This window comes from Cyrtonyx montezumae, unplaced genomic scaffold (genome assembly GCF_038088225.1).
Source record: "Cyrtonyx montezumae isolate F1298 unplaced genomic scaffold, pur_monq_1.0 scaffold_70, whole genome shotgun sequence".
In the NCBI taxonomy this organism is placed as follows: Eukaryota; Metazoa; Chordata; class Aves; order Galliformes; family Odontophoridae; genus Cyrtonyx; species Cyrtonyx montezumae.
Genome location: NW_027072079.1, coordinates 203,826 through 225,069, shown reverse-complemented (window position 1 = coordinate 225,069; position 21,244 = coordinate 203,826). Strand labels below are relative to the sequence as shown.

The 21,244-nt window shown below is 48.7% G+C and overlaps 1 protein-coding gene across 3 annotated transcripts; it reads right to left on the bottom strand.

The window, feature by feature from the left end:
- Window positions 1-570: 570 nt before the first annotated feature.
- On the bottom strand, window positions 571-14,714 carry LARP4 (La ribonucleoprotein 4). 3 transcript variants are annotated; one of them, XM_065751480.1, is made up of 16 exons: window positions 14,642-14,714; window positions 10,572-10,716; window positions 9,791-9,949; window positions 9,541-9,616; window positions 8,889-9,025; window positions 8,531-8,634; window positions 7,663-7,773; window positions 7,252-7,305; window positions 6,407-6,616; window positions 5,856-5,959; window positions 2,982-3,215; window positions 2,659-2,707; window positions 2,314-2,472; window positions 1,634-1,755; window positions 1,193-1,361; window positions 571-980 (listed from the first exon to the last, which is right to left on the bottom strand). In XM_065751480.1, the coding sequence occupies exons 1-16, from the start codon at window positions 14,657-14,659 to the stop codon at window positions 645-647; spliced, it is 2,187 nt and encodes a 728-aa protein (XP_065607552.1). In that variant the 5' UTR covers window positions 14,660-14,714; the 3' UTR covers window positions 571-644. The 3 variants fall into 3 exon arrangements, with proteins under 3 accessions (XP_065607552.1, XP_065607550.1, XP_065607551.1); XM_065751478.1 differs by having other exon boundaries at window positions 1,193-1,364; window positions 10,572-10,719; window positions 14,642-14,712; XM_065751479.1 differs by having other exon boundaries at window positions 10,572-10,719; window positions 14,642-14,711.
- Between the last annotated feature and the right edge of the window lie 6,530 nt (window positions 14,715-21,244).

The window sequence follows — 21,244 nt, the reverse complement described above, 5'->3', positions numbered from 1 at the left end:
CTTGCTGAATGAGTTATTAGTAAGGTCAAGAGACTATACTGCAAGCTGGAAACACGAAGTTTACTACAGTAGTACATTCAGGTTTTATCATCAGTAACTAAGCCATGACAACACATCTGGCTGCACTCACTCAACCTCACGCACCGACCAAGCACTTCGGCTGCAGACACGCTCTGCAATGCAAGGCCATTCATGGCAGACACATCATCCTACAAGCCAACTGTTAAATAGGTTAAAAAAAACTTCTACTTTTACAGAAATGCTCATCTTTTTTTTTTTTCAAAAATAATAATCTTTTATCCTTCTCCTCCTACACCAAGTGACACGTTCATCTGTTGATTCATATTCTCCCACTTCGTCAAAAAGCTAGTTCCACAACCCCAAAACAGATTTCAAGCAGGAAACCCTCTGCAAATTAAAAACAAAAATACAAAAATTATAATCTCTGTATTCATATTGATTTGAATCCTCCAGCATTTGTGAAATCACTTTCAGAGATGAATTTTGGGACCCTCCACACCTTCTCCACACAAGCCACACTCCAGTTCAGTATTCCCCTTCACAAATACATTTTTCCTCACAGTCTCCTTTGCTGCTTATGAGTCCACAGCTCAAATTAAGTCGAGGAATGGGCCGGACAAGCGTTACTTTGGTGACCGAGGTGGCACAAACTGCTCCTTGCCGAGACGCCGCGGCGCTCCCTGAGGCGATGATCTGCGTCCAAACTGGCGCCTCTGTTCCCTGATTTTCCCCGCAGCTCCCCTGGGAGGTCCGCTGCCTCGGAACCCGCAGTAATCCTTCATTCGACCTTCAGCTTTGTCAGGAGCCTTCTCCGAAGCTCTCTCAGCTGTACCGCTTTCGTCGGTTTTGGCAGGGGGAACTATGTTGGTGCGAAGTTCCCTGAGCGGCTGAACAGGAACAGTAGGTGGCTCCTTTGGGGGCTTCTGGCAAACTTCAGCGTAACTCAGCTTGCGTGGCTCCTTCGGGACCAAGGGAGAACAGCCACGTTTACAGACAAGAATATTCACACCGTGCTCTTCCACGCCATCCCAGCAACACCACCAAGAACACACAATGAGTGATGAAGCCACAGCTGTGGCAAACTGCACTAAAGAGACTCCAGGTGCTGCTTCAGCACACCCGAGGGAGGAGTTCCCCATGTTCCTCACTCGGTCTCTGCTTTGGGCCTTACCTGCACCGACACCGCAGGAGCTGCACTTGCATTGGTAGAAGACGAAGTGGTATTTGTCCTTGGTGGCTTTGCAGAGCTGACAGGACAGACAGGCGCAGGTGGGGACGTGTGGCTTTTAACATCTTTCTGAACAGACACTTCTTCTGGTTTGCTCTCTGGCTGAACTGTGCTGTTAAATCAAGAACAGTTTCACATTAATTTCTGTATTAGACATTAATGTTTGCTTCCATCTTTAGAGCCATAATCACAGTTTTCTGCGGAACAGAATGAAACAGCTTTTACTGCCATGATTTGTTGTTTTCATCTTGTGGCCTCCAGCGAAGGTACATTCCACAAACAGGAAAGGAAGCACAAACATTACAGCCATCCTGCAGGATGCCAGCTACAGTCTTAGCCAGAACACACAGATTTTAATACTCTCAGTCTGAGTAAGCTGCATACCTTAATGCCACAGCTTCAGTCTGACCTGATGAACTCACGCTCGTCACGGGCTGCTGGACAACGCTGGGCGTCTGTTCCTCCTGAGCAGAAGCTGGACAGCTGGACAGCAAGTCTTTGCTTTCCTGTTCAGAAAGAAGTTGCAAAACCTGAAAAGATGGCACATGTGCTTGAATTGCTCCTCAGCATCCCAGACCAAGAAAACTGAGAAGTGGGATTTTCTAAAGGCAGCTCAAGACCACATTACAGAGATTCTGCTTCTTTTAGAGCATCACCTCTAAACCAATCACCATTTATGTGATTGCAGCAAACAGTGGATAAAACCCACAGTAAGTGGGGTTTATTGCTCATGCAGCAGATTCACCTGGAAAAGCCCTCGTCTAGGCTGACTACATACAATCCATTCCTACAATGATGAACAACCCACATTTCCTTGCTCTATTCTATTCCAAAACTGAGCTTACACTAGTGTAACTACAGAAGCTTTGACTGAATACTCCCACGAAGCCAAAGAAACCCAGGAACAGAGACAGAAAATGGGCTATTATATTAAAACAGTATAACATTTGGTTTTAAAGCACGCTGACATGCAGCTCTAACACAAACAATTCTTTAAGCAGGAGAGAAGGAAGACACAGCAAAGGTACATTACTGTGGGCTAGACAAAGACTTGAAGCAGATACCTTTTCTTTGCCGATTCCTTTGACAACATCAGACATCCTGCTCTCCAGCACAGGCTCTCCAGGTATTTTTGCTGTACTACCAGGCAAAGGCGGGAAATTTGATGCTAGCAAATCAAACTTTGGTGTCTGAGTCTTTGTTTCTGCTGAAGGCTGAGGTCTCTACAGAGGAAGAAAATATCTGTTAATAGAGCTGTGACATATAGCACTGAAAGTGAGCATCGGGGAGTTTCCCTAGGGACAGTGACTACCCACAGTGTAATCTAAGAAATTAAGGGCAATGCCATTCCTTCCATCAATGCTAAGACAATAACCTCACTTCGCGTGAGCAAGGGAAGTGGAACTTACTGAAATCCGGTCATCTTCTCGTCTCCTCCGACCTCTGAAGATATTCCTCCTTTAAAGGGACAAAAAAAAGAACCCACTCAGTCACTTATCTGTGGCCAAAGTACATATCTGCACAGGGGAACCCGCAGTAGCGGGACTCCCAGCAGCCCATCGATGAAGATTTCACTATTGGTTATGCCAACAATTCATGCTAACAATTAAGTACTTATCACACTCTCCTTAAGTGTCATTTTTCCCCACTGACCACAGAAATATCTACTGTGCCAATGGTTGATGATCCTGAGCCCCACATCTGTTGGACCTCCAACACATTGCTGCGTTACCTGCCCCTGCCAATGCCATAATCTCCATTCTGCTCCATCTGTGTGGTAGGAGAATCCTTCTGGGAATAGCCTTGCTCTTGGTGCCCGCTTAACGTGCTGTTATGCCGCTCCATAACAAAATTCCTTGAGTTGGTTCTACTCAGTGGTCCATCCCCCATTGACACGGTACTGGCAGCAGCTGGACCCTCCACAGCATGCTCTGAGCTGCTCGATGATCGAAAGTGAGGCTTCACACTGCAGGGCACATGGCAAGAGGCTCTGTAACCCAGAGTTTAAAGAACAAGAGGCAAAGCTTCTACTGACTACTGTTAATTTGTAGTTGACAACAAGAGGAGGTCAATATGTACTGGAACTCCACCACAGAAGTCTTGTTTCCTGAACGTTTGTTAAGAGCAAAGAAACTGTTCTTCCTTACTTCCATCTATTCCTTCCATTCTAGTTCTCTTGCAACCTCTGCTCTCATCAAGTGCTGCCAGTAGAAAACAGAGGTCACGGCGTGACAGATGCCAAAGGAAAACAAAATCCCCAAAATGCGGTACCCCGACCTGTACCTGCTGCATGGACACTGGGTTCTGGCAACTTCTTTGGAGAACAAAACCTTACTTCAGTGCAAAGAAAAAATCTGAAGAGCAGACGTACAACTGAACACAGTGAGGAGGCCTGGGCAGATCAGACGGGGGAAGCTGAGAGCCACCCTCCCCAGGAGCTCCCAAAGCCAACGATCTCAGTCCCACTGCTCCCATTATCAAACACCACCACGCTGACTGTGGTTTCTGACAACCCAGACCTTTCACCCAGTAATCGATTACCGCATCAAAGCTGTATCCCCGCTGAACCTGGATGTGGATCTGGGTCTTAATCAAAGAACTACCCTGCAACACCGAGCTACCGGAAAGCAGAACAGCACCCATCTTTTCATAGTCAAATTCTGAGTGATCAAATTCATCTCCTTTGCCAAAGCCACTTTAAATTATCTTTTAGATAGCTGGACAGAAGATACCAATTTAACTTAACCAACACTAACACAGTGGATTTTCTATCACAAAACCCAACCTTCCTTCCCAAGCGGATGTTGCAACAAATCAGAGCAAAATAAACACAACCAGCTTAGACAAATGTTTAGCTACAGACAAAAAAATCCAATATTTAACTAGCGACTGCCTGTATGACAGAACAAACGAAGCTTAATGAACCAGGACAAATCCAAAAGCAGCAGCTGAATGAACCTCTCTGAACAAACCCTTCTGCAGTTCAAGAGAAGATGCATCAAGCAAAGATTAATTCATATTTTGCAGCTCCAAGCAGCATTAAGAACCACTTCTTAGGCACCAGTAAGGTAATGTCTTCCACCAGCAACAACCACAGGGAACAGGAGATAAGCCAACAAAATTCTCCTATTTTGTTCAGCTCGCTCTTAAAATGGAAAAGACTCTCAGGTCACTCTTCAGCCCTCAGATCTCATAATCTCAGCCATCACTGAGAAGGCCACAATCTTATCTGGGCAGAAGAGCGAAGCAGAAAAGACAAGGAAAGATAAAAAAGAGGGAAAAAAAAGCAGAGAGAAAGAAAGATGATATGAAAGAGTAAAAAGAAGGAAAAGCATGAGGAGCAGACTGCCCAGACGCTGACTGTTGGACCTGTTCTCTCTTAGCGCGATACTTGATCATCACTGGGCCAAACCTTCAGTCCTGAGCTTACAAAGGAGTCCTGCTGAAGTCTAATCCCTGCCTGCTTCTGGAACTTTAAGACATATTACTTCATAGTCAGAGCTTGGTACAAGCACAGTGGCTCAGCAAGAGTAGCAGGAAAGATAAGACAACCAAGACAGACCAGCAGAACCTGTACACTCCTGGCCCTGAAGCTATGACTTCCCAATAACACAAGTTTGGCAAATGAAAGTTTTAAAAGCTTAAAGACTACACAGGTGAAAGCTACAAGAAGTCAGAGAACGTGTGGGCACTTCCAAACGTTGATTTTCGGGCACTTACAATTCTTGTATGGATGCTGAAAACGTACTTCTGAGACAACACATGTAATGAGCAGTTTTTACAAGCCCTAAGTTCGAACACAGTTCAAGGCAAAGAAAAAACCCACATTAATCAACTTCAGGATCATAGCTGTGATCTGTGCAGCTGTGACAGAATCAGCTGCCCCATCTCCAGGGCCAGCATTAAGGCTCTGCTGAGTCACCAGAGACCACACTTCCAAGATCATCCTCTGCCAGCAACCACAAACCTTAACTGCACCACACGAACTGTCAGTTGTCAACTGACTTCTCAAACAGTACACAATGCAATTTCCACGCTCAACACAGCAGAAGAGCTCACAAATAAACCCATTTCCACCCACACAAACAGATCACTACTCTGCTGTGTTTACAGTGTACTGCTCCAGCAAATACAACGCTGTTTCCTCCTCCCCAGTGTTTATATCTCAGCTGAGTCTTTATGGTTTATCAGGAAAGATGGGGATAAAGTAAATAAACTACAAGTAAGAGCTGCAGCATCGTGCAGTGTTAGCACAAAGCAGTCAGGGCACGCAGCTCAGCTGCACGTGCTGAGTGGCTCCCTGCAAGGCCACCACACAGCAGGAAAAGCTCACATTTGCACTGCAGAAGTTTAGAATCTGTGTATGACAGACTTAGAAGTATTACCTTAAGAAGTTATTTACTTTTCAGCAAAAATTCCTCTGAGGCTTTTAAAGGAGCTACCTTTGCTCTCTCCAGCACATATGGCCATTATTTTAGGATTTTAAGCTGCTACCTTGACCTTCATTTCGTGGAATAAATCAAGTTGACAAACATGGTTTGATTATTTGATAAAATAAATAACCCGGGTGTGCAAAGACCTCAGAACAGTGGTGCAGATCTCTTACCGATTCCTATGGAACGGGCGACCTATACTCAAAGAAGCAGCATTTGTTTTATACGATCCTGGTGTATTAAAGCCATTCACAAATCCACCGTTAGGAAAGGGGGCCTGCAACAGACACAACAGTCTCAGTGGCTGAATTTCAAAGAAAAATATTTGCAATTATACGAAATCAGTTTCAGCAGTCATTCATCTAGTCTGTACCAACTTCTATGCAGAAACCCCACCAGGTAACAAGGCAGTCCTCTGCTCCCTGAAACAGCTACAGAGCTCATCCACTAACAGTACCTATCAGTCACGGTTTTATGATGTGGAATATCAATAATATAACAAAAATCATAAAACCGTGACACTATTGGACAACAGAACTTAGCACCAAAACCTGACAATGGCAGACAGCAGTGAGATCCACCTTGCTTCATGAGGTCCCTGACATAGAGGAACCTGACTGAAAACTCGTGTGTTCTGAAGCTGAGCCTGCTGATGTCACTCAAGCTCTTACTGTTTTTTGGGGCTAGCTCCCCCCATTCTCAACAGGCAGCAGCTGATACTCACCAGCGGTGTTTCAAAGTAAGGTGCAGGATTTGGAGACCACGTCTGAGGCACGATGCTGTAAATAGAGTACTGCTGAGGACTATATACAGGCTGCATGAACAGTGGGGAGGCAAACTGTGCTTGTGTTTGAACTGGCTGCGCATAAACGCTGGAATCCACTACCCGGTAACCATTCTTAGCAAAAAATGTGTTGATGGCTTTTATCCTTGCCTGTAAGATAGCAAATCAGATTACAGCACATGCGTTAGATGGGACAAAAGGAGAAGTAGAACATGATATCCTTCTTGTCTATTGAAACTGTAACACGAGGGATACTAAGAGGAAGTAGGCTGATTACTTCTTACAAATAAAAACTGATTAAAATCAATCAGATTACACTCTTAGGAGCATAGGATACACACGCTGCTTTAACTAGAGAATCCCTGAAGCTTAAAGTAACACTGCTTTCTATAGCAGTAAGCATCCAGACAATTCCCTTCGCAGCACAACCAGCAGGCCTCAGCCTTATGCGCAGCACAGCTAACGAACCAGAGCCTCGTGAAGGTGAGTCCCTCTCCTGAGCTCCACAGTCCCAGATTCCCAGGGAAGTGGAGAAGATTAAATAGAAATGTATTTCACACCTCATGGGAAGCAGCACTGCGGATAACCAGGAGGCACCGAACGGTGACTTCTCAATGCTATCTATGACCTCATTCAAGTCAGCAGCCTACAGATCTATAAGCTACATCTCTAGCTTCCATCTACCCCACTGCTAATTCCTTAACTCCCCACTCCCACAACTGCATAAAATGTCATTCCAATACAAACAATATTTCATTCTGAAATCCCTTATGAAACAGCCTTACCATTATTGGCTTGCCCTGAAAGGTTTTCACTTCTTCCCTTAAGTATTTAAATGCCTGCACAAAAGAGATTAACATTAGAATACCTTGATGAAATCGTACCACTTTAAAGATATGACTTAATGTGCTTCCTTGTTAGCCCAGCTAAGTTATCTGGTATCCTGAATCAGAAGTGTTAGTTATCGCAGTCGTGGCTGGCAAGTTCTGAGGCAGGAGGCAGACAAGTGAGCTGTAGCCCTACAGTCTAACTCCTCTATTCACTACAATTTGGAAATAATTGCTTAAAATATCAAGAGGGAAGATCAGGAAACAAACAATACTTTTAGCTGCAGGCAGCACACATGCAATTCTCTCGAGCAGAGGAAGTACCAGTAAGAAAACAGAGATATTATTAAAAGCTGAAGGCAGCCTTACCTGTTGGGCATCTGTATCGGACTGGAATGTAACGTACCAGTTGTTGTTGTGAGCAAACTCACAGCTTATGACTTTGGGGCAGTTTTCATTCTTAAACAAAGCCTTAACCTCCTAGGGGAGAGAAAAAAACATCAGGGACTTATGGGGTGCAGCTCAAGCTCTGTAAATTCTTGTCTGTCATCCAGATGAGAACGACTTGAAGGGATATTTTCTAATTTGACAGCTTTGCAACAATTGATTGTATTTCACGGTCACGACAATGTGCTGTTCAATGTCTGCCTTAAAGGAACTAATTAAAAATGCTAGTAGACAAACACTCCCTGTTACAACTTTAAGAAACAAAGAACTAAATCATTCTGTTAGCCAAATATCAGTAGGAATTTTATTATCCCCTCTTCTCTGAACATAATGAGCTCAGCTCACACTGGGTCACAATGAATGAGAGATGTGTGTGTTTAATAACATTCCTCGCTGCCAAAACGACCGTCTGACTTCAAGTCAAGTCACCACTGTGACAGAAATCCAGCCTGAATCCCAAACTATGTCCTGGGCTGACTGTACTTTTGGATCTAAAGAGATCAGTGCCAAGTTCCCTCCAGAAGAGCCCAGCTAGCTCGCTTTTGCAGGAAGTTTACTTAAGAATATTTTTATGTATTAAAAAATAACAGGGTAACAGTGACAAAGTCATTTGGATCTGACTTCTTTTGTCAACGGATCCAGGGAGAAAAAAAATTACTCATGGAGCTTACAACAAAAATATCAGAGCTTAATTAAATACCAGTTAACCTTTTAAGCAAGGCTTCGTGTCTGCAGCACTGCTGAAGAACCTCCCAAAAACATCAAGTTCTCCATCCTTATAATTCTTTACCTCTACAGGTGTTGTTTCGGGGATCTCACGGAGAATGATAATACATCGTTTGTGGTTTGGTCTGACTTTCTCCCCTGTCTCATCCACTTGTACCATAGGAGAAGCTAAAATTAAAACACAGAAACTGGCTTCACATGGGACAGTGTACAAGTCAAAAGTCATCTCTGCAGATTTACATTTTGAGTGGATTCTCTGCAGTGAACTGGGTGCACTCTCACCACATCACTGTTAACACCATCCCAGAGCGGCCTCTCACCAGGACAGCTTAAGGCATTTATAACAAAGCATAACTGGAATTCAGGAGTCTCTCTCTGCCACACAATGTTCTCTTCAGCATTTACCAAACACCCAGACTTACATCTTAAAACGTCGAGAATGAGGTCCATGTCAGTTGTCAGCTTCTTAATACCTTCCATGTTAGCAATTGTCCAGATTGGAACGAACTGATCGCTGTCCATCTGGGACATCAAGTAGAGATCCTTCGAAAGATTCTCACTAAAAACAAATTCATTATTTTATTTAAAAATCCCACTTTTTTTTTCTTTTTAAACAGAAGCCTTAAAACAATTGTGTGCTGCCAGGCTTAAATGTTCCCTGACACTATTCACAGCTATGCTAGACAAAACGAACTCAGATTTCAACCCCTAGAAAGTTAGGAGAACAGGGAGCTGAGAAAGATGATTGAACCAAGTAACTTCCATCAAGTTAGAGTGCTCTCCATGCTGCTTTCTCTGCTAAAATGATCCTCCCAGAGGCAGCTCTTCTCTAAATTACCCCAGCACCTTCCAGCCACGAAGCACAGAGGTCAGCCTGGTTCCCACTCCTGACAAGGATCCATGGACAGGGCTGAAACACACCACAGTGCTCCTACAGATCCCACCCCACACTGCGACCAACTCCTGCCACTCAGTTTGTATTTTATTATGATAACACATATCAACCAAACAACAACAACAAGAATCTGCTAACAGTTCTAATAAAGAGTTCACACAAAGCTGAGCTAACTGTACCGTGAGAAGCAGAACTCAAGTTGTTTCTTCAAACATTCTCTGATGTCTTCTGTGGATACAACGGAGTTGCCTTCACCTGAAATTTATCACATTCACCATCAGATCTCAGTTTCACATCAGTACGATATTGAATACACACTCAGTGGGGAATGACAAAGTTCCCACTCCTAATTTACAAGGCCTGTCTTTAGAGCAGCACGCCATGCAGAATTACAGATACTGACAGTGGTGCTCTTGACCAAGTACCCACCGGCCACTTCATAGATTTGGTATCCAAGATCTTCTGTCGTTAGGACAATCCCATTTGCAGCTGCTTCATCAATTCCTGTGCCATTTCTTGCAGCTTCACAAGGCGTGGAGTACATCACTTCATATTGCTTGCAGCTATCCTCCGAAATCTCTATGTTACCTGGCAAAAGAATGCACCATCAGCAGAAACCCAACAATGAGCTTCAGAACAATTTCCATTTAAGAATGTCAACACTAAAGAAACCACTCAAGAATGCAGTAACAACAAGGCTTGGATTTTCAGTGCCTGTGTTGCAGAGGACAGCACTTCCCACTTCTCCACTTTCACGCAGATCTGGATGGCACAAGGGTCTCAATAAATAACTGCACCCCAAAATCGTAAGATCCCCCCCACAGCAAAGGGATGATTTAGGACACACATTTTCAGCTGAAATTTAAGATATTTAAAGTTCCCCAAAACTTTGAAAAACTGCTCTGTAGTTTCTACTCCAGTAATAATGCTCCTGTGCAACAATACTCAGCAACACCAGGACTGTAAGCGGCCCTCAGAACTTGTTTTCTTGTTCACAGGGTTAAGTTAATACTAAAGTGCAGCAACGGCAAAAAAAAAAGACACATCTCGAACCCATTTCTACACATTTAGCATCTTGTTTCCCTCTTAGCGCGTTACAGTCATCACCGGGCCCCTGGAACACCATCACTCAGCTCTGGATGCCTCCCTGGATCCCTACACAGTCCCGCACACCACGGTGGTAAGGACACCCACTCGTGGGCCGTCTCACCCTCGGTCTGAGTCCCCGCCACAGCCGCCGGTTCCTGCCACGAGTGCTCCGCGCCATTGCTCGGCGGCGCCGCCTCTCCGCTGCCCTGGGGAACCTCCTGCCACACCTTCGCGTTGGGGTTTAAGCCGGCTCCTTTGGATGTTACCTGCTGAGGAGACAACGATTCCATTGGGGAAAATAATGCACAGGTGCTCGTGCAGGTAAGCCCCACGGCACGGCTGAACGGCACGATGTCCTGCGCAGATCCACACGCGAAGTGGCGAGCGATGGCTGCTAAACACCTCCGTCCGTTTTCATCACTCCAAATGGGGAAATCCCTGGCATTTCCATTTCCCAAATATTTTATTTCTACCTCCATGAGGCACTGCCTCCAACCTCTTCATTTACGCCCGCCAACAGCAGCGGGGGAAGCTGCTGGCTGCCAGGGACTCTGCCAACCCTCTAACAGTTGAAGATTTGGCTTTTGGTCCTCCTGTCACCTCTGCAGCACAAAAGGGGATTTTCCCCCTCCACACCCTATCCTAGAAGGTTAAAACAACGAAACAACAACAAAAAAGAAAAGCCATCGCATTCCAAAAGGAAGAGTTACTGGATTTAATTAACGACATCTACCCTAACAAGCATCTGCTCCACTAAGCCAGGATTCCTCATGAACCCATGTGAGCATTACCCGATCTCTGTGACTGTCATACCCCACTGACGAGTTCTGGATGTAGGTAAACTTGTAACCAAAGAGATAAATGCTCCCAAAGAGCCACAGTAAAGATACACAGCACCACAGCGTGCCCGGAGGAGGGGAAACAGAGCTGCCATACTTTTAAGACTGGGCAACAAGACCCATCATAGGACTAAGAACTCCTATCACCCTCCAAGCAACAAACACTCCTCCAAACAGGTTCTCTCCCCGTGAAGTACAGCCCACCTCATTCACAACGCCTGCCTCAATTCAGAAGGCAAAAGCCACTGATCTCACAAAGCCCTTATCTCACGAATTCATGAATAAGGAAGTTTGATATTTCAGACGCCAGCCTCCAGGAGTCTGAGATCAAGGAGTGGCTTACTCCCAGCCCTCCAACATAAAGCAGGAGGATAAGGAAACAGTTGCAGCAGCGTTAGAGATAATTTCTCTGCCAAGGTGGCACCTAGTTCCACAGCAATTTGCTGCAAGGACAAACCCAACCCCAGGAACAAAAAGCCTCCAAACTGCAGAGGTGCCCATGGCAATCACAGCAGAGGGTGAAGCACAGGTGACAGGTTTTCCACAGCAGCCTTCAGAACTCAAAATCTGGGCACAATGAATTCAGTCCACACTGCAACAGAGTTTTGTGAATGTCAGCAGAAGAACACGGCTGGAAGGAAAGGAGAAGTAGCAGTAGTGCAGTGTAAAAGGACAGAGCAGTTCCTCTCCAACAAAATGCTGGAACTAAAGCTCAAAGCGCAGGTACAGCACATTTCCATCAGTCCCAATGCAGTTCAGCAAACCCTGAACCACACTCTGCCCACCCGCAGTGCAGCACACGTAGCAGCAGAGGGAACCACTTCAGAAAGCAAGCATCACATTTCCTTGGATTTACCTTTCATCAGTTAAAACCAAATCTCAACGTGCATCCGATTCACTGCTTTACAAATGCTGCCCCTCTACGTTGTCTTAAAGGTTCAAACTCAGCTCAAGACAAAAAGAAATGCAACGTGTAAATATGATTAAGTGAAAGTGAAAGGCTTCAGGACTTCGCTGCACCGCTGGGGCAGATCAGAGTTTAAAAGCATCCCTGGATAAGTCTGAGTTACTTCAGCACTTCCTGGAAGTCACACGTGTTAACGGGGAAGTTCTGAAGTCACAGGTGCCAGAGCTAAGCAATAAGAAACTGAACAGATGTGGGCTGATAAAGAAATGGATGGGCCTAATAATACAGCGTCTGAAATACACTCCTGAAACAGAGCGTGGGCTACTTCCTCTTCGTTGTAGTGCCTTTAATGACACGTAACGTAGCTCTGGAAGACCCAGCTCTGATGTCATGCAGCTTAAGAGCAAAGCACCATGAGCTCTGAGCAGAGAAAAAGTCCCTCATTTACACTCAGCCTCCTGAGAATACCCCGTGCTGCACTCCGAGAGCGGCGCCGCTGTTCTGGCAAACAGCTCCTCAGGAGCAGAGGCCAAAACACCGATTCCTGCTTATTTAAAGGAGGTTAACAAACACCAGCCCCCTCCATTGGCTGCCAAACAACCCTGCCTGCTGCTATCGGGAACTTTCATGATGAGGTTAAAGCTTTACAGAGATACAAAGGTTAGGAACACTCGCTGGCACCCACGAGCTGACAGAGCTCTCAGCTGAGCCTCCCCCCACTTCACATCACTTTCAGCGAATGCGATCAAAGATTCCCCTCCTGAAATTCCTCCACGTTGGTTACTGAAGCATCTCTCACCTTGAAAAGATGAGAAAGAATATTGGTTTTTCATTCTATCAGTCCACATTACCTTTCACAGATTCAAATAAGCCTACGAATCTATGGGAGGTTGACTGAGAGAAATCTTAGGACGGCTGGTAAGGAAACGCCTGCAGGGACGAGGACACGTGCTGTTACCCATCACCTTCTCAAAGCTCAGCACCGAGGGACACTGCTGCTGTCAGACACACAACTCCTGACCTGCCTGCAGGACATCCCACAGCAACAGCTCAACACCCTGAACGTCTCAGGCAGTCCTCAAAACACACAGCAGCCATCGCAGGAGAACTGCTGCCTCTGAACCATTACCTCCACTCAGCAAGTTTGCTAAGAGACTTTCAGGGCAAGCAGAATTGTGCACGATGAAGAAACCAATTCGCAATCAGCACGTGCATACCTCAGCTAAGCCTTAAATATAGCACTGACAGCTAAAGTCGGCGAGCTAATCCTCCCAAGAGCTGCACGACTTCCAGCACAATCCCACTCCGCAGCGTTTTTCAGGCAGCCCCAGAGAAGCAGAGGGAAAGCCGCGCTCTGCTCCGCCCTCTGGCCTTTCAGAGCAGCTGCCCCCGACCTCACACTGCCATCCTGGCACGGAAAGTACACCTTCACAGGGTTGGATATGTTTGGTTTGGAGCTTCTGAGCACATTACTGAGGGTTCCTGAACAAAGGTGGCAGGAGCTAATGAAGCTGTTGACAAAAAAAAAAGAAGGAAGGAGCCCAAACAGAAGAGCTAAAATGAGTCTGTGCCTCCGTGGGACGCGGCTCCAGGGCATGCAGCTCCAGGCCAGGTGGGAGCACAGAACCCCCACGCTCAGCTCATGAGCTACAGCAGCTCAACTTTAATACTGCAAAACCGAACTCTCACTGCTCATCTTTCCGTGTCTGTGCAGTCTCCCCCCTCCTCCCCCCTATTTCCATACAACTCGAGCTGCAAAACTAAGGCAATCCCCATAAAGGACCGTCCCCGAAGACTTCTATTCACACGCTCCTCGCTGCAAAACGCGTCAGCATTCACGTGGGAGCAGAACCCGCCGTTAACAATCGATTCGCTGCCCTCGCTCACGTCCCATTAACGCGGCCGTTCGCTCCGGACGCCGCTCACTGCAAACTTCAACGGCGCAGCGCCGCAGCCGAACCCGGAGCCGCGATCGGGAACTGCGCTGAGCTCACACGGCGCGGAGTGCGGGCCGGGCCGCACCGCCTCCGCGCGGGAATGGGGCTCTGCGAACCGCTGCGACCGTTCACCGATTAACGGAAAGAACGCAACCGCCGCCGCCGCGGGGCCCGGTGGGACGGAGCCCCGCGGCGGTCCGAACGCCGCCCCCTCCTCCCGCCCGGTGCGAGGCCCCGCGCCGCGCGTCACCTTCAGGGCGGGCCCAGCGCCGGCGCTCCCCGAAGGTCACCGCGGTGCCTTTCACCCACTCCCTCCCGCCACCTCCGCGCGGAGGCCCCGGCCCCGCCGGAACCTTCCAGAGCGCCGACCCCCTCCTCCCCCCCCCGGCGCCCCGCGCCCGCCGCCGCCGACCCCGGATTTGCTGTGTCAGCCCCGTCCCCTCCCCCCGGCGCGGCGCGGCGTGCGCGGCCTCCCCGCCACATGGCCCGGCCCGGCGCCGCGCCTCACCTCCACGAACAGCAGCATCGTGTCCCCCGCGCCTCGGCCGGCGGACCCGCGCTCCCCGCCGCGCTCCCCGCTGTCCGGCGGCGGCCGCGCCAGCGCCGAGGACACCCGGGCTCCGCCTCCGGCTGCTGCCGCCAGGCCCGGCCCCCGTCTCCCTCCGCCGCCCGCTGTCTACTTCCGGGCCACGAGGGACCACTACCGGAGCGCGGGCGGAGCTGGAACGGTCCACTCCCCGCGTGGGGAGGGGGGAGGAAGAAACCACGCTCTACTGGAGGGGGGGGAAGGCACGCGGGGGGGAGACAGCGCCCCCTTGCGGACGGGAGGGGTTTGCGGCCCCAAACTCTTCTCCCGCCTCACGTCACGGGAAGGGGCCGGAGCTCCCACGCGTGGGAGAGCGCACCTCCAAACCGCTTCACTTCACCGCAGCGGACAGAGACTGCGCCAAAGTTATTGCGTCAAATTTCGGTGTTTCGGGGGTTTAAGTGATCTGGAAATGTTCCGTTAAAGAATCGCAGTGGCTGAAGGATGCAGACCTGTGGCAGTGCCTCGTGCCCTGCAGGGGAACCCCGGCCCCACTTAACACCATTACCTGCAATTACGGCCCAGCAAATCGCATGAGTTTGAGCCAGAGAGGTAATCGCAGTCCATCGAGGAGATTAGAGGTGGTGGCACAAGCTGTGCCTCAAATTGATGGCCCAGCTGGCAGATCCCGTGGGCACTGCACTGACCAACACGTCTGAGACACACCTAAGTAAGAAAGAAAAGCAAAATAACATAGAAGAAGCAGAATAAATAACTCCGGGCAGAAGAAATGAAAAGTGCCCTTTTCCTGACAGCAGAATCTGTTCTGGAAGTGCACCTTCACCCCCTGGCAGCTCCAGACTGCAGGGGCAGCAGGAGAGGAAACCCCTTTGGGTCGTTCTTTATTATGACATCCAGTCAGTCCTCGTTCTGGGGGCTGTATGATCAAACCCATCACCTCCTTTTCATTCTTACCCCCCCCACACCCGATATCATCAGCCTGAGCACGTTTCATCATCAAAGCACTCTGCAAACAGTAATCCTTTTACCCTCCTGTGAAGTAATTAAGCATTATCCCTGTTTTACAGATCCCTTTATCTCCAGAATCTGCTCGTTAATTTTTAGTGTACCCATCGCTTTACCTGGCACGCTCACAGCAATAGAGAAATCACAGCACAGAACTGTTCTGAGCCTCACGTCCAGGCGTGATGAGCTCAGTAAGTCCTGCAGGGTGATGACTTTGGGGAGGCCCCGGTTCTGCCCCACTCCTGCAGGATCTCCCCATTTAATCGCACTGGTGAAGTCGTTGGCCAAGACACTTCCACTCCTGGCAGAGCTTTTACTCACAGCCTCACTGGGCTTGAAGTGCAGACAGGGCAGAAAAACAGACGCAGTCTATAGAGCCAGTAAATAATTCATTCTGCAACAACAATCGATTGTCCTCCAAGGGAGCAACTCAGATGGGACAATTCAATAAACAGAACGAGCTATCATCGGGCAACATTTAACACCCATCTGAAAGGCAAAGAGAAACAGTTTTGTGTCTACAGCACAGACAGCTTTCCTTCCTGTCAGTCACCATCTGTACACTCGCAGGAGGGTGGTGAGGCCGACAGCTTTCCCTGAGCCCCCCTGGCCCCCCAGGAGCCCGGCTCACCACGCGGATCCCCACGGCCCTCTCTCCACGGTTGGTTTTGGAATCGCAGCGGAAACAATCGTGGCTCTGTCTGTGATGTGGCAGAGCAGAATGAATTGATGCACACGCTGAAATGAGATGTTGTGCTGTGAGAACAAATGAAGGGCATGGAAGAAAGCTCCTTTTTGTGGCTCAGCTTTGTGGAGTTGGATGAGAGAGGGATTTATTTTTCGTTATTGGTCAAATTATCTGACTACGAGTGGATGCCAGTAAAAACTGGGATTTCCTGTATCCTAACTTCCCTCTGCTCTATTTATTTTTCCACCTTCTGAATTTATCATTTACTTCACTGCAGAAGACTGTGATCTGGTGGCACGTGGCATCTCAGGAGCACCTCACCTGCTGCTCCAGAGGAGGAAGCAAGTCAGCAGGAGGAAGAGGAGGGCTGCAACATGTCCCTGTAGAACAGCGAGCAAAACCTCTCCCAGGCACTGCAGCCAAGAGGACATTTCCAGCACCCGCTGATTTTGCAAGAGGAAACTCCACCTCGAAGCAGCACTGAGGGCACAGCATCAGGAATTCGTCCTTAAGAGGCCACAAGTTGAACGTTGTAACCACCAGGCAGGCTGACAAAGGCAAAAAAGCAAGACCTATTGTAGTCAGAAGCCTGGAGCAGCTACGCTGGCAAAAAGATTAATTACTTCTGGGTGTGAGCTGGAACCACACACCCAGCAGTGCTGAAGTCTGGGTTACTCCCAGCAAAGTGGGAAATGCAGATCTCTCCCTGATTACACTGAGGCAAGGAGTCCATTTCCCTATTTCTTAGCTTTCACCTCACTTCTACCCACACAGGAACAGGCAAAAGGTGCTGAGTTTGATGTATTTACTACAGTCTTGCTACCATCACCATTAAATGGCACACAAACACTGAGCTGGCAGCACGGTCTGCCCGAGCCCTGTGGGTGCTCTCATTCTGGACAGCCAGGGTGCTCCAGCAACCACGGCAAAGCCTTTGGGATCACAGTGCTTTCCCAACATGCAGCACTGCAGACACTGGCTGGGTCTCTTTGGTGGCTTGGCAAATATGTCAGAAAAGGCTGTTCTCAGCAGGCGGGTTGGAAACATCTGGCTTTAATTCTTCTTTAAAGCTGTGACATTCGTTTGGACACCAAACCACTTTCCTTTCATCTATCCGGAGGACTAACCCTGTGGCAGAGCAGCTGACTTTCAGCCTGCCACCACGGCGTGCTGACTTTCATTACCCTGCAGGAAGGAAGAGGTCACGGAGGAGCCAGGGCAGTGCTCTTTGCAGGGGGAGAGATCTCAGGAGAGGGCGGCTGCTCACAGCCGATGCCTTTTCCTGCTCTCCTCCCTCCCTACAGTTCTTCTTTTCAAGTTGTTTCAAGGCACACATTTCTCTGTCAACATGTCTCGCAGTGGGCTCAGAGTCCAGCTCAGACCTGATTTTCCTCTCAACTCACTCAGTTCTGAGAACTAAAGCACTTAAGGAACTGACCGATGTGGCACGCTGTCCCAAGCAGGGAAGAGGACGCTGCTGTGCTGGAGGGAGGAGCTGTGCCTGTTCAGAAATCCCACAGCTGAGGATGCTGAAGGCTTTGTGGATGGGCTGGCACGCTGGGAAGGAGCTCTGATAAACAGGAATGCAGGCAGAGGAGTTTCCTCAACAACTCCTGGAAGAGAATCCTAGTATCAGTAACAATTACAGCAGGGGACAATGTTTTGAACTCTTTGTGCAGCTGAAGAGGCCTAAAGCAAGAACACTGAATGCTGGAAAGATCAGCTGCGCCATCACACGATCCCATGGAAGCACAGTGAAGTTTTATCCGAAGCCAGAGAGACTCTTGGCTCTTCTTGCAGGTCTGAGCTCAGCAGTCGTGTGTTCACAAACTGCCACTGGTGCAGAAGCAAACTGTCTGCTGTCCAGGCAGAACCAAACCCCACCAGCGTGGGATCCGTGCCTCTCGCAGCGGATTGCTGGGTCCTGCTCCAACCCTTCAGCACCGGGCAAACACACAGAGCTGCAGCTCCAAGCAGCAGCCAGGCAGCGGTGCTGAACAATCCACTTCCCATGTCAGACTGGCTACGCCCAAAGTCTTGGCAGTGCTGGAGTGTATGTCCTGTGGCAGCAGCATTCAATAAAACAGCTCTTCTCCTCTGCCCACCCCCCTTCCCAGCTAATGGGCTGCTGTCTTGAAAATGCCACAGTTAAAAGGATTTACCCTTTTAGTTCAAGTGCCCATATAACAGCAACGTACAGCCAGGCAACAATACACTGTCCCGTGGATTCACAGCCATTGTCCAGTGCTGCCTGGAAAGAAAAGTGCCATGTGGCACTGCTAACAGCCAAAGAAAATTCTGGAATAGCTCAAGAAAGTCTTTTGGTAACTGAGCTTTCCTTCTTTCCCTGCAGCACCAAGATTACTTGCAGGGCAGCCAGGCCACTTTGCAGGAGCTGGTCTCAATATCCTGGTGCACGACAGCAGAGCATCCCTCTGCCTCTGACTGTCACACCAGGACCAAGGCTTCCTGGCAGGAGTTGGAGTGAATCACACAGAAGGAGAGAACTGGAGCAGGAAATACAGCTGCCAGGCTGACTCAGCATGGCTTCCCTCTTGAACCTTGAACAGATGGGAACTGTGAAGAATGTTAATGTTTAACTCCACCAAAAATCCCCTATTTAGCAAAAGGCGTCTGAGGCTCACGGGCTCCTCTGGAAGTTGTGCTTTGCTTTGCCACCTTTCAGCAGGCAAATCAAATCCAAAGGGCCTCACAACAGTGATAAGCTCCAGGAAGGAGGTGGATAAAATCAGTGTAGCTCTGCAGACCTGCACTTCACTGGGCACACCAGGTCACACCATAACTACACACTTGCCTTGTAAACCTCCAATGTGTAGGGCAGTAACAAAGCATGCATCTGTGCAGAGACACGAATGGTGCAACAGTCACCAGTGAGCTGGAAAAGAGGTTAACAGTGAAGGGACAGATCGAATGATGTGGAACTACTTCGGGGCATCCAGACCGAGTGGAAAGAGTCAGGAAAGGATCCCACAGCACTGAGCACCTGGGCAATAAAACCACAGGCAAAAAAAACCCACTAATGTAGGCAGATATGGAGGGGTAAAGCTAATGACACAATGATGGGCTCTAAGCTGGCTACTGCTACTCAGAAAAGAGCTGGTGCAATCCTGGGGTAGTGAGCTCTGCATTCACTGATGGAAAGAAGTGGTATTTTTAAAAGGGAATGCAATAAGGAAAAGAAGAACTGCACTGATCTTGTAGGATACTGGCACTTATTATTTTACTGCACTTTACCTGCAGAGTTAACACTTTGGTGTGGTTAGGTTGGTTTGCTGGTGTTGTGGTGGTGACACGTGCTACATGAAAGAAGCAACCCTGGAGTCTTAAAACTGTGCCTGAATGAGAGCTTGGGAAGGGCTGCAGGGACCAACAAGGGCTCTTGTGCTGCACACATCTAAGATACACTGGGTCCTACCTCGTGTCTTTCTGCAGCAGCAATTTTCTGCAGGGCTTACAGCCTCTCCTCCTCTATCCCACCACGTCTGTGGTGATATCTCCTTTAAGTTGTGCCGTTCTGCTTTAACCATGTATTTTTTTCTCCTGCCTTTCTTTAGTTTGAAAATAAATACATAAATAAGAGAGAGAGAGAATGTAAAGGCTGATCGAGCGTGTTTGGAAGTAAAATTCCAGTTTAATCACTGATTAAACAAACGAGTGGTGCTGCTGGGAGGGGTCACGTGAAGTTCATTGGTTGGGTGGAGAAAAAGAAAAAAAAAAAAGGCCAACCATGTGGGTGTTCAAACACTGTCTGTACCTTGGAGTGTTCCTTCAGCAGCTGTCCCAGCCTACCTGCTGGAGCTGGGCCTCTTCTGGGGATGTTCAGCAGCTCCAGCAGTCACAGAAATCAGTCAGAGGATGCAGACTCCATCAGGAAGCACTGCTGCTCCAAGAGATAAACCCTCAGGTGGAGGATCAAGAAGGGGATGCTGAAAAAGCAAAAAAAAATAGCAACAAAAACAAACCAAAAAGTTATTTGGACTCTCCTCTCTAGGATAAATACTGCTCTAAGAGTAATGCTAGAGAAGATGCTGTCCCTTTTAAACCAAAAAAAGCTACACCTGAAATAACTACACCTGAGATTCTTCTCCTGGCATAGGCTGGCTGTATCTCACTGACTCGTATCTCCCTGCAGCTCACAGCAATCTCCCTAAACCTGCACACAGATCACACTTACAAAGCCTGTATCTTACAAGGCTCGTGCATTTCCTGGGCCAACACTTGGATTTTTTACTGAAACCAGTGCATTTCACACGTGCTGCTGCTGCTGCAGCATTAACTCCATTGCTCCCTGCTCCGTGGTGGTCGGGGCACGCGTGGGGAGGTGTGCAACAGAAAGGCACCTACAGCAATTCCTCAAGTGCATCGCTCAGATAAACATCTGGAGGAGCCACTTTCTGGCTGCAGAGCGCACGCTTGTGTCATGCTAATGAAGATGCATAAACGTCCCAGCATCTCAGGAATGCGGGCTATCGAGTCGGGCTGCTGAAAGCCTCTCTTCTGTTCAGAAACAAACTCGGGCTGTGCGGGGGACCCCAGCACGGGCACTCCCTCCTCCTCTGCAGTGCTGAGGGCTGTGTGTACCCCTAAGAGCAGCAGCCGCCCCAGATCCACGGACCCCACCGCCATCCCTGAGACTTCGACATCTCGACGCCTCGAGAAGCGAGAGCGCGCACACGTGGGGAAGACCCCCGCGGGGAGCCGGGCTGCGCATGCGCTGAACGGAGACATCCCCCCCCCCCCACCCGCACACACTTGGTAAAATTGAGGCGTGGCCTGCGTTCGACGGGGCGTGGTCTGAGTGGGGGCGTGGCCATCGCGGTTGCCCGCCGCCGCCGCCGGCGCGGAGGTGC

Excerpts from the sequence above, each read along its gene's own strand:
- LARP4 (XM_065751478.1), bottom strand. Across the intron at positions 9,617-9,790 it reads CCAAATCTATGAAGTGGCCG|GTGAAGGCAACTCCGTTGTA; the intron begins GTGGGTACTTGG and ends GATAAATTTCAG. Across the intron at positions 8,635-8,888 it reads CATTCTCGACGTTTTAAGAT|CTTCTCCTATGGTACAAGTG; the intron begins GTAAGTCTGGGT and ends TTTTAATTTTAG.